This window comes from Rhea pennata, chromosome 8 (genome assembly GCF_028389875.1).
Source record: "Rhea pennata isolate bPtePen1 chromosome 8, bPtePen1.pri, whole genome shotgun sequence".
Lineage (NCBI taxonomy): Eukaryota > Metazoa > Chordata > Aves > Rheiformes > Rheidae > Rhea > Rhea pennata.
This window is the reverse complement of record NC_084670.1, coordinates 38,134,443-38,153,595: the sequence shown is the minus strand read 5'-3', so window position 1 is coordinate 38,153,595 and position 19,153 is coordinate 38,134,443. Positions and strand designations below refer to the sequence as shown.

At 52.3% G+C, this 19,153-nt stretch overlaps 1 protein-coding gene across 1 annotated transcript; it reads right to left on the bottom strand.

The window, feature by feature from the left end:
• Positions 1 to 18,293: 18,293 nt before the first annotated feature.
• On the bottom strand, positions 18,294 to 19,153 carry LOC134143772 (olfactory receptor 5A2-like). The gene is given in 2 exon segments (XM_062582058.1): positions 18,294 to 18,886; positions 18,889 to 19,153. Coding segments are annotated over 2 exon segments (858 nt in total).

Here is a 19,153-nt window from a genome sequence, read left to right as displayed (position 1 = left end):
CTGGGCAAATCCCTGAAACTCATTTCTGTAACCATCATTCTTGAGAAGTGATGTGAAGATGCTGAAAAGCCCTGCCACAAGACGAGTGGATTTCATTTGACAGAAACTGAGTGTCAGAGCTACTCACAAATAAAGAGATGCAATGTCAGATTTTTAATAAGAAATGTAAAATTTTATTAATTTCTTTTTATTTGTTTTGTTTTTTTTTTTAAGTCTTTCCTAAATTGTCCCTATGTTTTCCTCCTTGAATCGTTCCCCATGGCCAGTGGGAAATAATGTCCAACAGCAGCTCCTTCAACGAGTTCCTCCTCCTGGCATTCCCAGACACACGGGACCTGCAGCTCTTGCACTTCTCGTTCTTCCTGAGCACCTACCTGGCTGCCCTCCTGAGCAACGGCCTCATCATCAAAGCAGTAACCTGCAGCCACCACCTGCACACCCCCATGTACTTCTTCCTCCTCAGTCTCTCTGTTCTGGACATTGGTGCCATCTCTGTAACTGTCCCCAAATCCATGGTCAATTCCCTGTGGGACACCAGAGGCATTTCCTACTTGGGATGTGCTGCTCAAGTCTTTTTCTTTATTTTCTTATGTTCAACAGAGTATTCTCTTCTCACAGTCATGGCCTATGACTGCTACATCGGCATCTGCAGACCCCTGCACTACAACATAATCATGGGCAGCAGAGCTTGTGTCAAAATGGCAGCAGCTGCCTGGGCCAGTGGTTTTCTCAATGCTCTCCTGCACACTGCCAACACATTTTCCATACCTCTCTGCCAAGGCAACACAGTGGACCAGTTCTTCGGTGAGATCCCTCAGATCCTCAGGCTCTCCTGCTCAGACACCTACCTTACAGAAGTTGGGCTTATTGTGATTACTGCCTGTTTAGGCTGAGGGTGTTTCATTTTCATCATGGTGTCCTACATGCAGGTCTTCACTGCTGTGCTGAGGATGCCCTCTGAGCAGGGCCAGCACAAAGCCTTTTCCATGTGCCTCCCGCACCTGTCTGCGGTCTCCCTGTTTGTCAGCACAACATTTTTTGCTTACCTGAAGCCGCCTTCCCTCTCCTCCCCACCTCTGGATCTGGTAGTGGCTGTTCTGTACGTGGTGGTGCCTCCAACAGTGAACCCCCTCATCTACAGCATGAGGAACAAGGAGCTCATTGAGGAAACTCATCCAATGGGTACAAGGTCAGCACCAATAACTGGCCCACGTGCATTCACTCACTAGGATGTCTAGAGTCAAGGCTATGTGTTGTGCATTTCTTTCTTGTCTCTTTTGCATCCATGTTAAAAACAAACAAAAAATTCAGTTCATACTCCATCTCCCCAGAAATCTCTCATTTGAATTGGACCCAGAGACTATGTTGAAGCAGGAAGCCTGGCTTCTCTCTTCATCGGCACAGATGGAGGTGTTGTCCCAAAACTGGGTGCTGTTACCCGGTGTGCAAGCAACACTGGGTCGAGATACTTGTTTATTTCATTTCTGCACAGAGATGGGTGCTAGGTGATAGATCCACAAAGCTAGCACACCTTCTCCCTTTCTCTTTCTTTAGTTACACACACTTTTCAGGGAGTGCTTTATATATATTTTTTCTATTGGTTACAGTTTTATTACATCACATATTCACTCTGCATTTGTGCTTTAACATTCCTGTTCATTAGCTTAAGAAGCAGAGAAGAAGGTGGTAACATCATTATCATGTCATTTCCGTCTCATTATTCATTTAAGGGTGTGTAGTTTAGTATGTTAATAAGCCTTAATGAACTTCTAGGTTACTCTGGGTTGTTCTGCTGCTTTTGTCTTGTCGACTCCTCACATTCTTCAAAATCTTGTGGTTTTCTCAAGGTTATTCGGCTGGAGCTGGTTGCGCTTTGCAAGACTGTTTTACGAGAGCCTCTCTCCCTTGTCCTTGAGTCTTGTTAAGTATTTGAGGGTTTTATCAGTATAACTCTAACAGAGGAACATCACAGCCTGCAAGGCTGAGCTCGCTTGGATGCCCCCAGTGCAATGAGAGGAGTTTCCCTTTGCAGTGTCTCTTTGGGTAGTGACACCAAGGGAGCTCAGGGGCCCAGAGTCAGGCTCAGATAAATACCGATGAGGTGAGACCATGGGTCCTGTGTCCATTAGGAGAGCTCAGCTCCCCTGGCCACAGTCAGAGTGTGATCTCACATCCCTCTCCTGTGAGGCTGGCAGCCAGCTGTCACCGTGGGCTGATCCCTTCCCTCTACAGAGCTCCAACACTCAAAGCAGAGCAGGAATGAAGGGGAGGAGAGTCTGCTCAAAGTCTCTGCGAACAGACCTTCTGCTGCACAGCACCATTTCCAAACTGTCACAGCAGGCCTTTCCTCATGGCAATCTTTGCAGGGGGGCTGCAACTTTCTTGGAGAAACATCCACCAAAAGAAGCATGAGTTTTTCTTTTTAGGCCTTTTCTCCTCTTTTCCACACTGTTCTGCTCCGTTCTCATGTGTGTATATGGCCTAAGTCCTCTTGTAACATGGTGCTTCTGTGTGCATTTCTGTGAGCTCAGACAGAAGCAGGCCCTGAGGACCCTCACAGCATACCTGGCTTCCACAATATAATTTCCATAATAAAAGGGGATCTCCTCTGTGACGTACCTGTAGTCTGGTCTTTCTTCAGAAGACAGAGTCAAAAATATTCTTATGGGAATGCACCATTAAGGAATCTGGCATTCTCCTTGTGAACATAGCATATGGGGGGTGAGCTCAGAGTCCCAATGTGATCTGTTAGGGACTGAGGGTTGGATTCACGGCTCATCTCTGAGTGACCAGTGCTGGTGGACTGATCCACCAGCCTCCGCCACCCTGGGGCACTGCGGGGAGCACAGAGCAGGGGTGCAGGAATGGCCAGGCCAGCATGGATACTCTGACCAGGAGAAAGGTTCTCTGGGGAGCAGAGACATCACAGCAAAATAGCAGGGCAGTATTCAGAGACAGGAAAAGAGAAGGAGAGCTTGATTCCTCTGTGTATCACCTCAGGGCAGGCAGCGCTGTTTCCGGGGCAGCAGGAACTGCCGGAGGTGCTGCAAGGCCAGGGCTTTCATGCTGTTCACAGCAGCAAGGTGGGCATAGAGGGGCTTCAGGCAGACAAGGAGGAGGATCTGCTGGGCTCAAGAACACGGGAGACAGTGACAGGCCTCACTGCAGGACCTCATCCCCCTTGATGGGGAGCTGCTGCCCTTTTCCATGGGCCTGGCCTGAGTAACGCTGTGGGGCTTGGCTGTGCCTGGCCCCACACCTCGCAAGTCCTGACCTGACCCTGTCCTTGTCCTGCTGACCTAATTCCTCATCTCTACCTCGGCCCTGTCACCTCACTACAGTCTAGAAAGCCTTGGCCAGGAAAGCTGCAACCCAAGCATGACACAGAGAACGTTGTGGGTATAGAAGTGGCTGCTGTATCCATGCAGAAACTCTTGCCTGACAGCCAATGTAAAGATGTGAGGAGAATTTCAGATTTGGCCCCCTACTCAGGTAACATTGAACAGAGACTCTTCAGTGGATGGAAAAGCAAGGGCAACTGCCTGGGCCTGATTATACGATGAAAAGTCAGGAGAGAAGGTCCTTCTCTGATACCACTCACCTACTTATGAACCATTTGGGACAGGGTTCCTCCTACAAAGAAGGTGCTGTTGGGAGCAGCAGGAGTGAGGCTGCTCCATGCGGGAAGGGGAGCCAGGAGTCAAGGGTGCTGGCAAGGCAGTCAGGGAAGTGACCCACTGTCAAGAGGTGCTGTCCCACACTGCCTGGACAAGAGGAGCAGAGCAGGTTTGGGGCTAATAATTGGCATTAGGTACAGTCCAGCAATGGCCAGATAGGACTGGAGGGCTCCACTCAGCCCTGCTTTGTGTGGGAGGTCAGACTGGAGACCTCCAGAGGTCTCTTCCCATCAAAACTCTTCTGCAATTCCATGAATTCTTGCTCCTCTGTCTCTGCATCAGCATGGGTGGCAGGGGGAGGAGAGCACCTAGGGCAGAGCAGACCGAGACTGCTGGGAGAGTGTTGAGGGAAGATCCAAAGGTCCCGGGCTCAGACCTGGGCTTTGGAAAACTCCTTTACACCCCTGCTCCCAGAGGCTCTGTCTGCCTCTTCCACCCTCCATGTGTTCCCCTCCTGTAGGCTAAGGTGGACTCCAGGATTGCCTGGGGACTCTCTTCCCCATGGAGAGAAGAGAGAGGGCCTTCACCAGCCCCACACTGCCTTTTCCACTGCCAGCCTTTGCAGTTGCATGTGCCTAGGTCTGCTCTGTCCCCACAGTCACAGCTACACTGGAGCCCATGACGATTCTGATGCTGCTGTCCTCAAGCAGGGATCTGCCCCGCAGCTGGGGCCTGGCCAGCTACAAAGACATCAGCTGTTGAGTGTCCCAGCCATGCAGCTGAGGGCAGGGGTCTTCACCCCAATTTCCCTGCTCCTGTCTCTGCTCTCACCACCACCGCTGCTGTACCCAAGTCAAGCCCTCCTGCCTGCAGACTACCTTGGGGCCTGAGGCAACTCCAGCTCCCTCCAGGGCTGTGCTGGAGACTTTCAGGAGCAGCCTGAGGTGGAACTGGCACCATCAGGGTGGACTGGGATAGGGCAGCTCCCCTCTGTCATGCTGCAGCTGGGGCTGAGGTGGGGCTGGGAACAGCATTTCCCTGGGGAGCTCCTGCAGGAACTGCTGTCGGGGATCCTCCACATCTGTCCTGCCACCAGCACCAGCACTCAGGGTGTGAAGGTGGAAGTGCACAGAGGGTGGAAGGTGGCCAGGCTGCCTAGGGAGAGCATCAAGATTCTGTCTGTGCATGCAGGGATGGAGTGAGGAAAGGCAGAGCTCAGCTGGAGCTGCCACCAGAGACCTCACACACAGAAAGGGCTGGAGTATTATCAAATGACTCTTAAATGACCCCCCAGAGTCTGGAGGGGGAGGGGGTCTGAGCACCCAACTCTTGCCCATCCTGGGCTATGCCCCACACGGGGGTCAGCAGAGAGCTGTACTCCAGGATTTTCTGGGAAAAGAGGGGCCTTGCAAGGCTCGTATTTTCCCCTCTGTCAGGATACAGAGACCTGTGTGGGGCTGGTCTAGGACGATGGCCCTGTGGCAGCTCCCCCAGTGTGCCCATGCAACACAGGGAACACCCTGGTCTCTTCTCTCTTGCACCTTCCATGTCCTGGTGCCTTTCCCAGGACACCTGCATTTGCCCCACAAGCACATGGTTGTGTGCTCCCACACTGCCCGTTCACACACAGTCGCTGAATGGCAGCACTTTTCCTCTCCCATGACCGTGTGTGCTTGTGCCAGGCTCAGGTATTTGGTGTGCATCTCTTGGGGAAGGTAGCAGGCCGGGGAGGTTGCTAGAGATGGTGGATCTGTGGAGGACCTATGACATGGGGATGGCACTTCCATCTGTTTCCAAGCTGCCCTCGCAAACAGACTTTTTGGTGCAGAGGTTTGACCCCCTTTTGCAGGAGGACAGGGGCTGTGGCCATCTGGGGACAACATCTCTGAGACCAAAACATGCTCTGACAAGTTGGAAGCATAAAAGGATACAAGGGGAAGGAGTACTAGTTCTCCTAAAGAAGTAGACACATATAGCCCCACAGGATCTGCAGGACACCCCAGCTTCCAGGACACAGGACACATTTCCTGTCAGAGCCAATTCCCAAATGGGGACTCACACCCAAGGAACACTGGCCTTGGATAGCCTCCTACCATGAGAGGATGGAGCTGGCCCCACAGGAGCCTTGGGGCTCAGGGCAGCCCCACCCCTGGGACTCAGGAGGCTGGGCTGCCCCAGGGTTGTCCCCTGAGCCAGATGGGACCCTCAGGCAGGGCTCTTGTGGCAGCCCCCACACTGTCCAGCCACCCTCACAGCCCAGGATCCACAGCCGTTGTTGTAGTTCACAGTCTTTATACAACACCTCAGGAAGGAGCTCCCAAAGCCCTTACCCTTGCTGGAGAGGTGCAGGAGCCTTGGGAAAAAGGAAATGGAATGCAAGTAGATGGTATCAGTCCAGGAGGCCTCCATCTGCCTTGCTTCCTTGCTCTCATCTTTCTCTCCATCCAGGGAGGAAGGATGGTCTTCCTGTCTTTTCAGCCCAAAATTCTCTCCAACATGTCCGTTGTTCATCTGCCTGTTGATGAGCAATATCAATGTGACCTTGTTTCCTCCTGTCCCTGCTCCTTCCCATGGACCAGCTCTGAAGGGCAGTGGTGGAGTGTGACAGCAATGCCCAGCAGCACCCAGGGCTCACAGGAAAGTGAGGACACTGCTGTGGCATGGGAGAGACCACTCTGTGATGTGTCATGTCCCACTGTGACCTCAGTTCATGTCACGTGGGGCCTCAGTAGGTCATCGCCATGGAGATGGCACAGCCAGGGAGAGAGCAGAGAGATTTCTCATCATGTTCTGGAAAGGAATATGTCCCCTCATCTAAGTTATTTTCCAAAAATTTCTGATAAATCCTTCAGGAACATCACCAGATGGTGACAAAAGCTGTGAAATATTTAAAATAAGGCTCTAGAGAGGTCACTGTTGTGCTCCTGACCTGACTGGTCTGCACTGGGTAAACCTGTGCAGGAATCTGGGCTTTGGGGGCTGGATTGAGGCTTGGCATTTTTCAAAGACCAGGATCAAAGTCATGTGGCATGCCGCATGACAGCATAAAGTGTGACCAGGTGCTGAGATGCCTTGGTGAACCTCAACACTGGTTTCTCCTGTGGGTGGCTGTTTTGTGTAGAATAAAAGGATGCAGGTCAATATGGGACAGGGTGCAAGCTTTGTCCTTGTTTTTAAAAGTGCTCAGCAAAGTTTCTTCGTCCGCGGTGCTTGAGAGGGAGAGGAGATGCCAGAAAAGAGCAAACGTGCCCTTAATACACATCATTCACAGGGCTTTATCTGGGTCCCTGGTCCATGCCAGTCTCCAAAGCCACGGGGGAGACTAGGAAGCAAATCCGAGGAAATTTTCCCCTTTCCCGTGAATACTGCCCAGCTTTCCTTCTGCTTGCATAGACACAAAGTAGACAGGGCAGAAAGCTAAAGGTGCAGGTCTGAGGATCACAGCATCATCTAGGCGGTGCCAAGGGCTGAATAAGGCACCCAAAGAAGTAAAGGAGTCCTTCCTTTTACAGTGACCTGGAAAGGCCCACCTCTCTGAGCCAGGAATGTGCCCTTGTGGCCAGGAAGGCCAATGGTATCCTGGGGTGCATTAGGAAGACTGTTGCCAGCAGGTTGAGGGAGGTGATCCTGCCCCTCTACTCAGCCCTGGTGAGGCCTCATCTCGAGTACTGTGTCCAGTTCTGGGATTCCCAGTACAAGAGAAACATGGGAACTTCTGGAAAGAGTACAGCATAGGGCTACAAAAATGATTAAAGGACTGGAGCATCTCTCTTATGAAGGAAAGCTGTGACAGTTGGGCCTGTTTAACCTGGAGAAGAGAAGCCTCAGAGGGGATCTTATCAATGTCTATAAAGACCTTAAGGAAGGGTGTTAAGTGGATGGGGCTGGAATCTTCTCCGTGGTGCCAAGTGACAGGGCAAGAGGCAATGGGCAAAAACTGAAACACAGGAAGTTCCTCCTGAATATAAGGAAGAACTTCTTTATGGTGAGAGTGACGGAACACTAGAATAGGTTGCCCAGAGAGGCTGTGGAGTCTCTGTCTCTGGAGATATTCAAAAGGCACCTGGAGAAAATCCTGTCCAACATGCTCTAGTTGACTGTGCTTGAGCAGGAGAATGGGACCAGAGGATCTCCAAAGGTCCTCTCCAGTGTCAACCATTCTGTGATTCTGTGATCTCTCACAGTATTCAAGGGGGATGGAGCCTTCCTGTAAGAGTCACCCCAGGACAGTGCAAAGACAAGGAAGAGCAGGAAGGCTGGTTGTAGGGACATTCTCAAACTCCAGCAGCTGCAGAGATGGGAGCTGCTGCCATTGCAAACACCTAAATGAGCCAAAATGCAGGTCCTGAGGTGCAGCACTGTCTTACAAGCTCTTCACCGGAGCCTGGACAGCAACACTGCAGTCTGTGGGCATGTCCTCAGAAGCCCAGACTCAAAAATGTGGAGGATTCAGGGAGCCAGGGCTGTACAGTCTCCCAGGAGAGGCAGGTGCGGTGGAAGATCCAGGCAGTACAGTTTCCCAGGAGAGGCAGGGCACCAGGGGGACGCAAGGTGTCAGGGGTTGTACCCAGGGGAGAAGCACTGCCCTGAGGTGATGCTGAAAAGCCTGGGGCCAACAGAGGTCCAAATATGAGAACTGCTTTCCCTAAGCTCAACTAGGAGAAAAACTGGACAAAATTCATGGGAAAGGGGAACACTTCCCCAGATTTTCCACCTGATCTCCCCTATGGCTTTGGAGCCTGAGAAGGACCAGCGTCCCTGGTAAAGCTCTCTGGATGATGTTTGCTCTTTTGTGGTATCTCATCTCCACCTCAAGCACTGCAGACGAAAAGCTTTGCTGAGCACTTTTAAAAACAAAGAATCTGGTGTGGTGCTTCAGGGAGGAAGACCACATCCTGTCCTATGCTGTTCTACAGCCTACTTCTACAAAGAGAGTGACCCACAGTAGTTATCAGTTTTGAAGCTCACCAAAAGCGAACCACAGAATAAACCAGTTTTGAAGCTCACTAAAAGCATGTCAGTGCGTGGTCAGACTTTGTGCTGTCATGTGGATGCCATATGACTGTGATCCTGTCTTTGAAAGGTGTCAACCTCCAATCCAACCCCCAAGCCCCAGCTTCCTGCAGAGGTCTGCCCAGTGCAGAGACCTGTTCGTGCAGGATCCTAAAATGATCCCTCTAGTGCTTCATTTTAAATATTTCACATCCTTCGGCACCATCTGGAGATGTTCCTGAAGGGTTTATTAGAAAGATTTGGAACTTAACTGGGGTGAGGGGAGGTGACTACTTTACAGGATGTGAGGGGAAATCTCTCTGCTCTCTCCCTCGCTGTGCCATCTCCATGGGAATGACCTACTGAGCCCCCAAGTGACGCGAGCTGAGGTCACAGTGGGATGTGACATATCACAGGAAGGTCTCCCTGGTGACACGGTGAGGTCCTCACTTCCCTGCAAGGCCCAAGTGCAGCTGGGCACTGCTCTCATGCTCCCCACTGCTGCCCTTCAGAGCTGCTTCCTGGCAAGCAGCAGGGACAGGAGGCAGCGGGAACATGTTGGGACTGCTCGCTAACAGGCAGAGGAGCAGGGACGTGTTGGAGAGGAGTTTTGGGGGACCAGACAGGAAGAGCATCCTTCCTCCCTGCATAGAGAGGTGAGCTGAGGGCAAGGGAGCAAGCCAGACGGAGGCTCCTGCACTGACACTATCAGCTTGGTCTCCAGCTGTTTATTCCCGTCTCCTATGCTCTGCACCAAGGGTAAGGGCTGCAGGGGCTCCTTCCTGACATGTCCCACAGAGACAGTTAACTGCAAAAATGGCTGTGGGCCCTGATCTGTGGGGTGACTGGACAGTGTGGGGGCTGCCACAAGACCCCTGCCTGAGGGTGCTGCCTGGTTCATGGGAGAATGTGGCAGCCTGGACTGCTGGGTCCTGGGAATGGGGCTGCCCTGAGCCCCAAGGCTCCTGTGCTCCTGGGGCTCCTCAGCCCTGTGGAGTGACACACCTCCCCAGAGCCCAGCCCAGCCCCACACATAGCAGACCCTGCCTGGCCATGACCTGGCACAGCACAAGGGCTGCCAAGCCCCAGGGCTGCCATGGGGAGGGGGCAGGGGCAGAAGGGGCGAGAGGACACGGCCCTGCCCTGCCCTTGGGGCAGCAGCACACTGCCCGTGGGCTCCAGCATCCCGGCCATGCCCAGGGCCCCCATGCCAACACCAGGGCTGGCACCAGCACAGGCCCCAGGGCTTCCTCCCATGCCCGGCATGGACACAGGGCACAGGGCAGCAAGGAGCCCCGCAGGGCCCCTGCGGCAGAGCCCGGCCCTGCGGGGCAGCGGCCGGGCCCCAGGGCCCTGATCTGCACGGGCACCCAGCGCCAGGCTGCCCCAAGGCCCCATCGCGCCCAACGCTGCCGCCCACAAGATGGCACCGTCCCGCGGGGGGGAGGGGAGGAGAGCGTCACACAGGACCACAGCGTTGCCATGGCAGCACCCGGGGGCTGCAAGGGCAGGGGGCGGGGCTGGGTCTGACTGACGGCTCTGACAGCCAATCAGAGCGCAGCCTGTGGCTCAGCCCTGCAGAAGGAGCCAGACGCCTGCGCTGTGGGGCTGCTTCTTCCTCTGCCTGGGCTGTGAGGCCCTGCTGCCTTCGGCCCCATGGTTGCTGCTCCCGTGTGATGCTCCTGTCAGGAAATACTCCCCAGAATCACTTGCAGGCCTTTCCCCAGCTCCTGTGACAGGCACGTGGCTATGGTGGTGACTGTGATCTCTTCCTGAGTCCCTGATGGGCCAGAGTCAGCCTCACGGCTGTAAGCGCAGACCTGGAGTCTGACTTGGGTTTCTTCCTCAGGACAGGCTTGCACCCCTGCACCAGTCTCTGAGGGAGTCCAGCCAGAATTTTTATACTTCTAAATGAATTAAGAGCAGGTGCGAGCAGTGAGAATGGTAATGTCTGATTTCCAGTGTCTGTGTGCTGCAGAAAACTCTGCCCCATCAAAACACCAGGGGGCTTCTGAGATTTTTCTCCAAGATGTGGATGATATCTCTGAGGGTTGATGTGTCCTGAGGGTCCCCTAGCTGCTGCCATGACTGGTTGTGTGCCCTGTGTCCCTAATGTATAGCTGCATGTTGGGTTGCAGCCCTCTGTGAGGTGAGGAACGGGTGTGTGGTGTATCAGAGTGGTGGGGTACCTTGTTGTGGAAACAGACGATACCCCAGTGTCTTGGTGCTCATCACAGGAGAAGGTGTCTGGAGAGAGCAGTGCTCTTTGTGAGGAGTGCCTTAGGCTGAGGGGATGAGGATCACTGTGTGGTGAGGAGGTGGCTTGGCTTGCAGGGCCCAGGCTGCCTTGATGGTGTGAGGCAGGGATGCTGGCAGCCTGCTGCCTTGTGTGTGATGAGGTTCAGGCCTTGTGTTTCCTCAGCTCTTGCCAGGATGTGCAGGCAGGATGCTGCCTAGAGGGCAGGGAGTGTTTCTGCTTGCTCTGAAGTGTGAACCAAGACTGCTTTTTCCCTTTCTGCTCGCTTGCTTTTCTTCATGAGAGCTTTCCCTTGCAGCAGTGTTTGCTGAGGGAGGAGAGGGCCATGTGTGTTGCTCATTGCTGGCTGGGCGTTAGTGTGCTGGAAGCTCCTTGGAGGAGTGAAAGCTTTGCAGAGAGAGGGTCTTTATATACGGTTAAGTATGTTCCTAGGAGATGAATTGGAAGGTGCTGCTCCCTTGCTGTGCCAGATCTCCCTAGACAAGGAGTCCCTTTGAGTAGGCGAGTCAAGCAAGAGTGCCCTGCGAGGGCTGCACCTCTCCTCCTCCCAGCTGCAGTCTCTGAATTCTCCCATCATCCTGCTGTCTGTGCAGGACGGCACACAGCAGCCCACGTGAAGGCAGGAGTGTGCTAGGTGTGGTGTCGTTAGGTGCTGCCACTGCTGACATGGGCAAGGCGCTGTTTTTTCTCCGGAGCCTTGAATGGATGTGAGGAGCCCCACTTAGCTCTAGATGCATTGCTGCAAGTAGCTGGAGCCAAGGGAGTGGTGGTGAGCACAGCCGTCGTCCAAGGAAGTTGCTGTCTTTTGGTCAGGCACTGAGGACCTTGTGTGCTTGAAGCCCTTGACCCTTGGTGTTTTCTGCCTGAGCACTTTTAGAGTTGCCCCTCCTTTTCTGAGGGGAGAGTCCCAGAGCTTTTGCAGTGTAACCACTCTTGTTTTCGATCTCGTCCCTGCTAAGGCCTGAGGGGATAGTCTCCCTGCAGTGCTGAGAAGTCAGGGTGCCCATGAGTGGAGCCCTGAGGGTCAAATACTTTGTAAGAGAGGAAAGAGAAATGGTCCTTCCTCCAGCCTGCCCCCTCATGCCGGTTTAGAGGACAGTGTCTTGCACCAAAAATGGGTAAAAACAAACTTGGCTCTCCCACACCTTCTGTGAGGCATATCGGGAGGCAGTGTGTCACAGCACAGTGGGTGCCCTGTGGTGGGGATGGGGCCCCAGTGTGTTGGTGCTGTGTGCAGGAGGAGGTGTCTGGAGGGAGCAGTGCTATGGGAGCCCTGCCAGGCTGGGAGAAGGGAGCACTGCAAGGTGAGGACCTGACTGCACTCCCAGGGCCCAGTGTGCCATCACGGTGTCCTTCTTGGGGATGTGATGTGGGGATTGTTGGTGACCGTGTTCCCTCCTTGGAGCATCCTTGTATGACCCAGAGATGCTCACTGTTTGCTGATGCCTTAATGGCTTTCTGTTGAATCTGGACACTCATTGCATCTTCCCATCGCAGGCCCTAAGCCATTCGAGTCCTTCAGAGAGATGGGGAGTTACTCAAATGAGTCAGAGCCATTTCTCCTCTTTGGGCCTGCCCAGACCCTTACAGATAGTGGGGATGCGAACTCACAGGAAGTCAGACCCCTTGGGGTGATGGGTGTCTTTGAGGAGCCTGTCTTTGGTCAGCACTCATAGTGGCAGCTCCAAAGCCACTGGTCCCTTGGGAATGCAGTCCTAAAATAGCAAATGTATTGAGCCTGCAATGGTGGAGGACCTGTGGAGGTGGGGGTCCAGCAGCCTGATCAAGGCATGGCCCAGAGGGTGAGGATGCTCCAGTCCTTGTCCTGTCAAGTTCTGAATATCTCCAAGGGTGGAGATTCACAATCTCTCTGGGCCTTCTCTTGCCTGGGCTGAACATACCCAGCTCTTCCAGCCTCTCCTTATCTGCCCCATGCTTCAGCCCCTGACCGTTTTGGTGTCCTTGTGCTGGACTTCCTCCTGTGTGTCAGTGCCTTTCAGGAACTAGGAAGCTCAGACAAGACTAATCATCCAAAAAAAGATCTTAGTTTTGCCCAAACCAGGAGTCCAGTGTCTCCAAGGGCCCGACTGTCTGTGCTCTGATGATTGTTCGGTTCAATACAGAGGGGAGACATTTGCCCCGGGCTGCTGTGACTATGTAAGGCCAGCAGAACTGATAATAACCCTCCAATTTTCTTTCTAGGTTCCTCCACTCATGTAGGCTCCCAGTGCAGTTCTAGTGCCCACATGGCTGGTGGGAGGATGCCAGGGTGCATCGCTGTAGCTGTCAACATCTTTGCCAAGATCATGACCCTCTGAAAGCAGCTGCAAGTGAGTGAGGTGAGGCTACATATGGATGTGAAGGCTCCCCTCAATGCACCTGGCTGCCATGGGTGACAGGGTGTGAGTTCACCTCCTGGTACCTCTGCTCTCTTTCTGCTTCCTCACGTCACAAATGCTATTACTACTGGCCTGCTCAGCAAATGCTATTGTGCCCCTCCTTTCCTATGGGGCCTATAAAATGGCCAGTAAGATGAATTAAAGACTCTCTTCTTAAAGTGCAGCATGTCTTGAAGGCCTATGTCTAAGTGCCTGAAAGCCTCCTGTGTGTGGGCTGAGGAAGTCTCGCAGTGCTTGGGCTTCTCACCCTGCAAGGGATGAAGATGTGCCCAGTGCCAGGCAGCAGGTGGCACTAAGACATCAGCCAGTGCCCCACGAGTACGAGTACAGGTACAGAGCCAGGTCTCCTGCTCCAGAGGCTGTGCCCCCAGGGCAGCTGGCATTTCAGCAGACCTCCAGTCTGGGGTGGTCTCCTTGCTGGGGCTTCGTTTCAAAGCCTCTGCACCCTCTCTCCCTTCACAGAGCCTCCCTGCCCAACTGATGAAAGGAAAGGGACAGAGGTTGCTTAGTGCTCAGGAGACCTGCAGGACCTCCAAGCGTTTCTGAATTGTGTCTGTAACTTCAGCATTACAAAACAAATCCCCTAACCATTGTCCCCAGGTGGAGGTTCATGGCATGGTGGGGTCCAGGGACGAGGCAGCAGTCTGCTGTGCCCACAGGGAGCAGCATCCTTCCCTCTGAAAGCAGCAGCATTGCCCAAGGAGCCAGCTGTGGCCCCGGTCTTGTGCTCAGGTTTTTCCACATGCCTTGTGAGCCCAGAGTGCCTTGGCCACCTTCTGGTGTCACCACAAGAGCTTTCGTGTGTGTCTGGGCTGAGCAGCCAAGGGAAGGCAGTGAGCAGAGCAGTGCCTGGGGAGTGTGCAAGTGGCGAGTGTCCTGCATCCTGAAGGGAAAGACTCTGGGGATTTGTCCTGCCTGTGGCTTTGGTGTGGTGATCCAGAGAGCTGTGCAGACAGGCAGACTCATGGCTGTTTCTAACGGATGACCAGTTGTCTCTATGTTCCTGTTGATTTTTCCTGCCTTGAGGACACACCCTGGGAAACTGCTAGTCCCCTGCTGCTGCATAGACCTGTCCCATGGCTCTTGTGTCTGGAGAGAGTTTGTTGCTAGCATTTTATGGAAGCTTCTCTGTCCCCCCTCTCCTGCTCTCTCTGAAGAGAGGGAGAGGAAGCAACAGCCATATGGCTGCAGGTGGGAGAAAGCCTCACTTGTCTCCCATGGGAGCAACCAGTGGGCTGCTCACCTTCCGCACTGGGGAGAAGTGGTGAGAGTCATGAAACCCAAGACACATGATTGTAAGCAGTTGTTCCCAGGAGACCTGGGAGCACAGATGTCCCACTGTTATCTCTGAAGTACAAATAAAGAGTTTAATACATGCAGTCACATTTGGCCATTCCAGCGTGTCTGATTTCCCTGAGTACTTCATATGCCAGCAGAAGGTGGCAGGCCGCGAAAACAGCCAGGCCGAACATTGGTTGGATGCTCAGAGTGACTTTTTTTCCCCTGGTGTGCCTGATAGGTCAGTTAAAGGCACATGTATGATATGTGTGCCTGTAAAGTCACTCGGGACTATATTAATGACAGGTCAGTAGAAGGCACGTTCCTTGGATGCTGCTTGTGAAGTCACTTTGTTCTCTGGGGTTGATTGACCATCAGCAGGCTCTTGGTTGGTGCAGGTTCCTGTGCTGTCACCTCTGTGTATTCTCCAAATAAACAAGAAACTGATTAATACCTTCAGTGTGGACTTTGAGGTCCTTTCTGCCTGAGTACCTGATAGGCCAGCAGCAGGCTCATGGGGAGGATGGGTGCTTGTGAGGTCCCTTTATCCTCAGTACCTGATAGGCAAGCTGCAGGCACCTGGCTTGAGTGCTGACTGTGAGGTGACTTCTGCCTCAGCACCTCATAGGCCAGGGAGAGGCACCCACCTGCTGCTTGTGCAGATTGTGAGGTGCTTCTGCCTCAGTCTGTGATAGGCCAGCAGTAGGCACATGGCTTGGAGGCTGAGTGTAAAGTCAATGTAGCCTTGGTATGCACATTGCTGCTGCTGCCACTTGAGAGGTCGATGGTGAGTCAGTAGCTGATAGGACAACTGCAGGGACACAGTTTTAGGGCTTAATGTGAGGCCCCTTTTCAATCCATACCTGGTAGAGCAGCGTCATGGAGATTACTGCTGGGTTGTCTTGGTTACTGCCCTTTTCCTACCTTTGATCCTTCCCTAAACACTCCATAGTAAGTCTTGCACCATCCCAGCATTCCAAAATGACTCTCATATACCCATAGGCAGTAACTCCCATCCTCAGTCTGCAAGGCCATCCTGGGAGGCTCTCCCATTGGGTGTATGTGAGTCTTACACACGGGTATGTTGGATCTGCTCTGAACGAATGTTTCTCCTCAGTAATTTGTAATTATTTCTCTGAAAACAGGGTGATTCATGTCCTAGAAATGCTGATTCTTCCTCTTTCTTTCTTAGGGAAGTATGAGGAGTTAGGTCAGATTAAAATGCTATGTGGGTTATGTGTCTAATCCCACCTGACCACGATAAATGTCCTGAGGACATCAACTCCATAGTGCATTTCCTTGCACTGATCATAACTGATAGGGGCCATAGCATCCATAGATCTAACTTACTAAGACCTTTTCAACCTCTGTGTGCCTCCGCTCCCCTCTGCAAAAGGATGTGTCAGACATTCAAGAGCCAAGATCTAAAACAAATTAAAGTGATGGAAGTGCAAGCCAGGCAGACAATAGCACTATTTAAAAGTTTAAACGACAACAAACATATTGAGCAGCAATTGTGCACTGAGATTAAAGACACGCTGGAGGATTTTATTGAACACCATCTGAAGGATGCCTAGGGACTCTTTGGGTGCATCCAGGTATCTGGAAGGCGTTTTGGATGCTCTCCAGTGTGCTACCATCACAGTACAGTGATCCTCCAGAGCAGGATGTGAGTGTCACGTCATGCCAAATTGAGTATCTCAGATTGTGGTCTAGGCTCACTTTGTCATCATTAGAGAGACAGCGGAAGAATCTGGAAGATGATCTGTCTTCTTCTGAGGGAGACACAGAAATAAGCCCAGTGAATCAGTCTGGCTCCTTTTTCTGCCAGTGGTCAGCAAGTCAGTTTTGAAAAGATGTTACCTCAGATCCTTGTTCTACCCTGATTCCCTTCCCTAGACATTCCTTAGTCAGTTTTGCACATTCCTTCATGCACTTCTCAAATATCCAAAGCCTTCATGTCTTCTTTCCCACTTCTTATCTATTATGAAGTCTAGGTTGGCCCTCTCCAAAGCTATGCTTGTACTTTCTTCATGGCCCATCAGTTAATGACTGGGGAATGTTGGTCTCAGCATCATCTCTGTTACTCCTTGTCTATCGTGTTTGTGTCTATGTCGTTTTCCTAAATGCTTTCTCTTTACTTATTATCCCTTTTGCACTGGAAAGGTCTGAGACCAGATAGTCTTCATGAAGCAGATACTCTCACATTATGCATACCCTTACGTCAGCCAGACAAGCGTACTGACCAGCAGCTTGTTGACATGGAACTGCTCCCTTTCTTTGCCCCTCCCTTCCATTTCACCATTCTTCCTCTTCCTGATTCCCCTGGATCTCCTCTTTTCCCCACTTTTGGCCTTCTTCCTGGACATTCCAGCATAAGCTTTCTACACTCCCCTAATCCTCGTAAAACATGCCAGACCAAATTCTACGCAGTGTGACAGCCTCTCTCCAATATCCCCGGAAGAGCCTCCCCTTTCCCAGGAGACCCCAGATAATTTTGTGCCCTTGTGATCAGTTAATGGATCGGGGCTTGATCCTCTGCAGGTCCATAGTGGGAAGGTTTACTCAGTGCCCATCCATCAGTGACCTGAGAGCTCTGGTCTCTGTCATCTGCTGCTCAGTACTCTAGAGGGCTGGTTGCTATTCATAGGAACCTCAACGCACTGCAGATTTGGGCTGGCAGGAGCCTCCTGAAATTCAGGCAAGGAAAGGAGAGAGTCTTGAACCTGGGGTGGGATAACCCCAGTAGCCCTGTGCAAAAGGTGAGCACACGCCTGACTGATGAGAGATCAGCTTTTCAGAAGAGGACTTGTGACTCTTGGTGAGAAAGCTGAAGAGGATTCAGGAGTGTTTCTTGGTGGCAAATACCATCAAGTAGGATGAGACTCCCAAGGTCCTATAGCACAGGAAGATAAAGGAGTTGAGATGCGAGGGGAATGTGGTCCCCAGGCCCACCCCTGTCCTAGGCTCTGGAGGACTGGTAAAAGCTTTGCAATAGGAATGAGGGCTGGGGAGAGAAGCCTGATGCTCCAAGAGTAAAGGAGTTGGGAGGAAGGATGATAGTGCCATCTCCCTACAAGAAGGTGATGGGTGAGGAGCAGAGCTGCAGCTGGAGTCAGAGAAGAACAGCTGGAGTGGGTTTTGCTGTTCCCTCGGTGGACAGGGACAGTGTGGAAGAGGGAGGCCCAAGTGTTGCTTGAATCGCTTTTGCTAACCCTCAGCAACAGGAACTGCCTACCTCACTCAGGCTTTTCCATTTCCTCTTGCTGCTGGAGAAGGCATGAGTGCTCACCCCATCCAACCACTTGTTGTAACCCTAGCTGGTCCTTGAGGTTGTGCCAAGCCAAAGGAGGGAATATAGTTGAGGTGGGTTTAACCCACCTGAGCCCCCAAACAGAAACGGCACATTTTTCCTTAGAAGTCCAGAGAGATGTAATATTTACTGCTGGCTGACATGCCAGCTTCTACCCTAGAAATGTGCAATGCTGAGGGAGATGTCTCCCATCTCAGGAACCAAAAGCAAGATGGATCCCCCCAGGCGTGCCCGTGGAAGGAATTCATCTGCCATCCCAAATTTATTCCTTCCAGATTCTCCGAGAAAGAAAACAGTTGATACATGTAGGAACACCACACTCCTTATAATCAAAGAAAAAGTTAATACATGACCTTTTTAACTTTCTTTTTCTAAAATAAGAGCATTTCTTTCCACAGAGCTTTCCCTTTCCTCCCATTAGCACTCCACAGGCAATCTCAAGGCCGCACACTTCTAAAGAGATCTTGCAGTACACAGTACTTGGCTTTGTAGAAGTTAGAAGTTGTTTGTGCCCATGTCAACTGGCATGAGCCCTGGGTACCACCCAAATCTTTCCTGAGTGCTTTCCTCAGGGCCTTCCTGAGCTCCTTGCTCTGCAGACTATAGGTGAGGAGATTGACCAGGGTGGTGAGGATGGTGTAGAAGAAGGAGAACACCTTGTTGAGCTGTCTGAGTCTGGGGGTTCTGGGCAGCATGTGGACAATGATGAGGGAGCCATAGAAAACAGTGACGACAGTGAGGTTCGAGGAGCAGGTGGAGAAGGCCTTCTGCCTGCCCATGCTGGAGGGGATCCTCAGGATGGCAATTATGATGGACACGTAGGAGGCCAGCGTGATCAGGAAGGGGAAGACTGAATCCAGGAGAGTCAGGATGAAAGTTACTATTTTAACTACACTGGTGTCAGTGCACGCGAGCTCCAGCAAAGGAGTAAAATCAGAGAAGAAGTTGTCAGTTGCAGCAGGGCCACAGAACTTTAACCTTGATGAGAAGACAGTGGCTACTACAGAAAAGACCAAACCCCCAGCCAAGACCCAGCTGCCATCAGGAGACAAACCTTCCAGGTCCTGAGGCTTGCATAGAGCAGGGGCTGGCGTATGGCCAAGTACCGATCATAGGACATGGCTGCCAGCAGGAAACATTCTGTAACTGCAAAACCAATGAAGAAATAGAGCTGAGTCATACAACCCTGAGCAGAGATAGTCCTGTCTCCAGTCAGGAAGCTGGCCAACAGCTGGGGCAGGATGGTGGAGCTGCAGCAGGTCTTCACAGAGGACAGATTGCCCAAGAAGAAGTACAT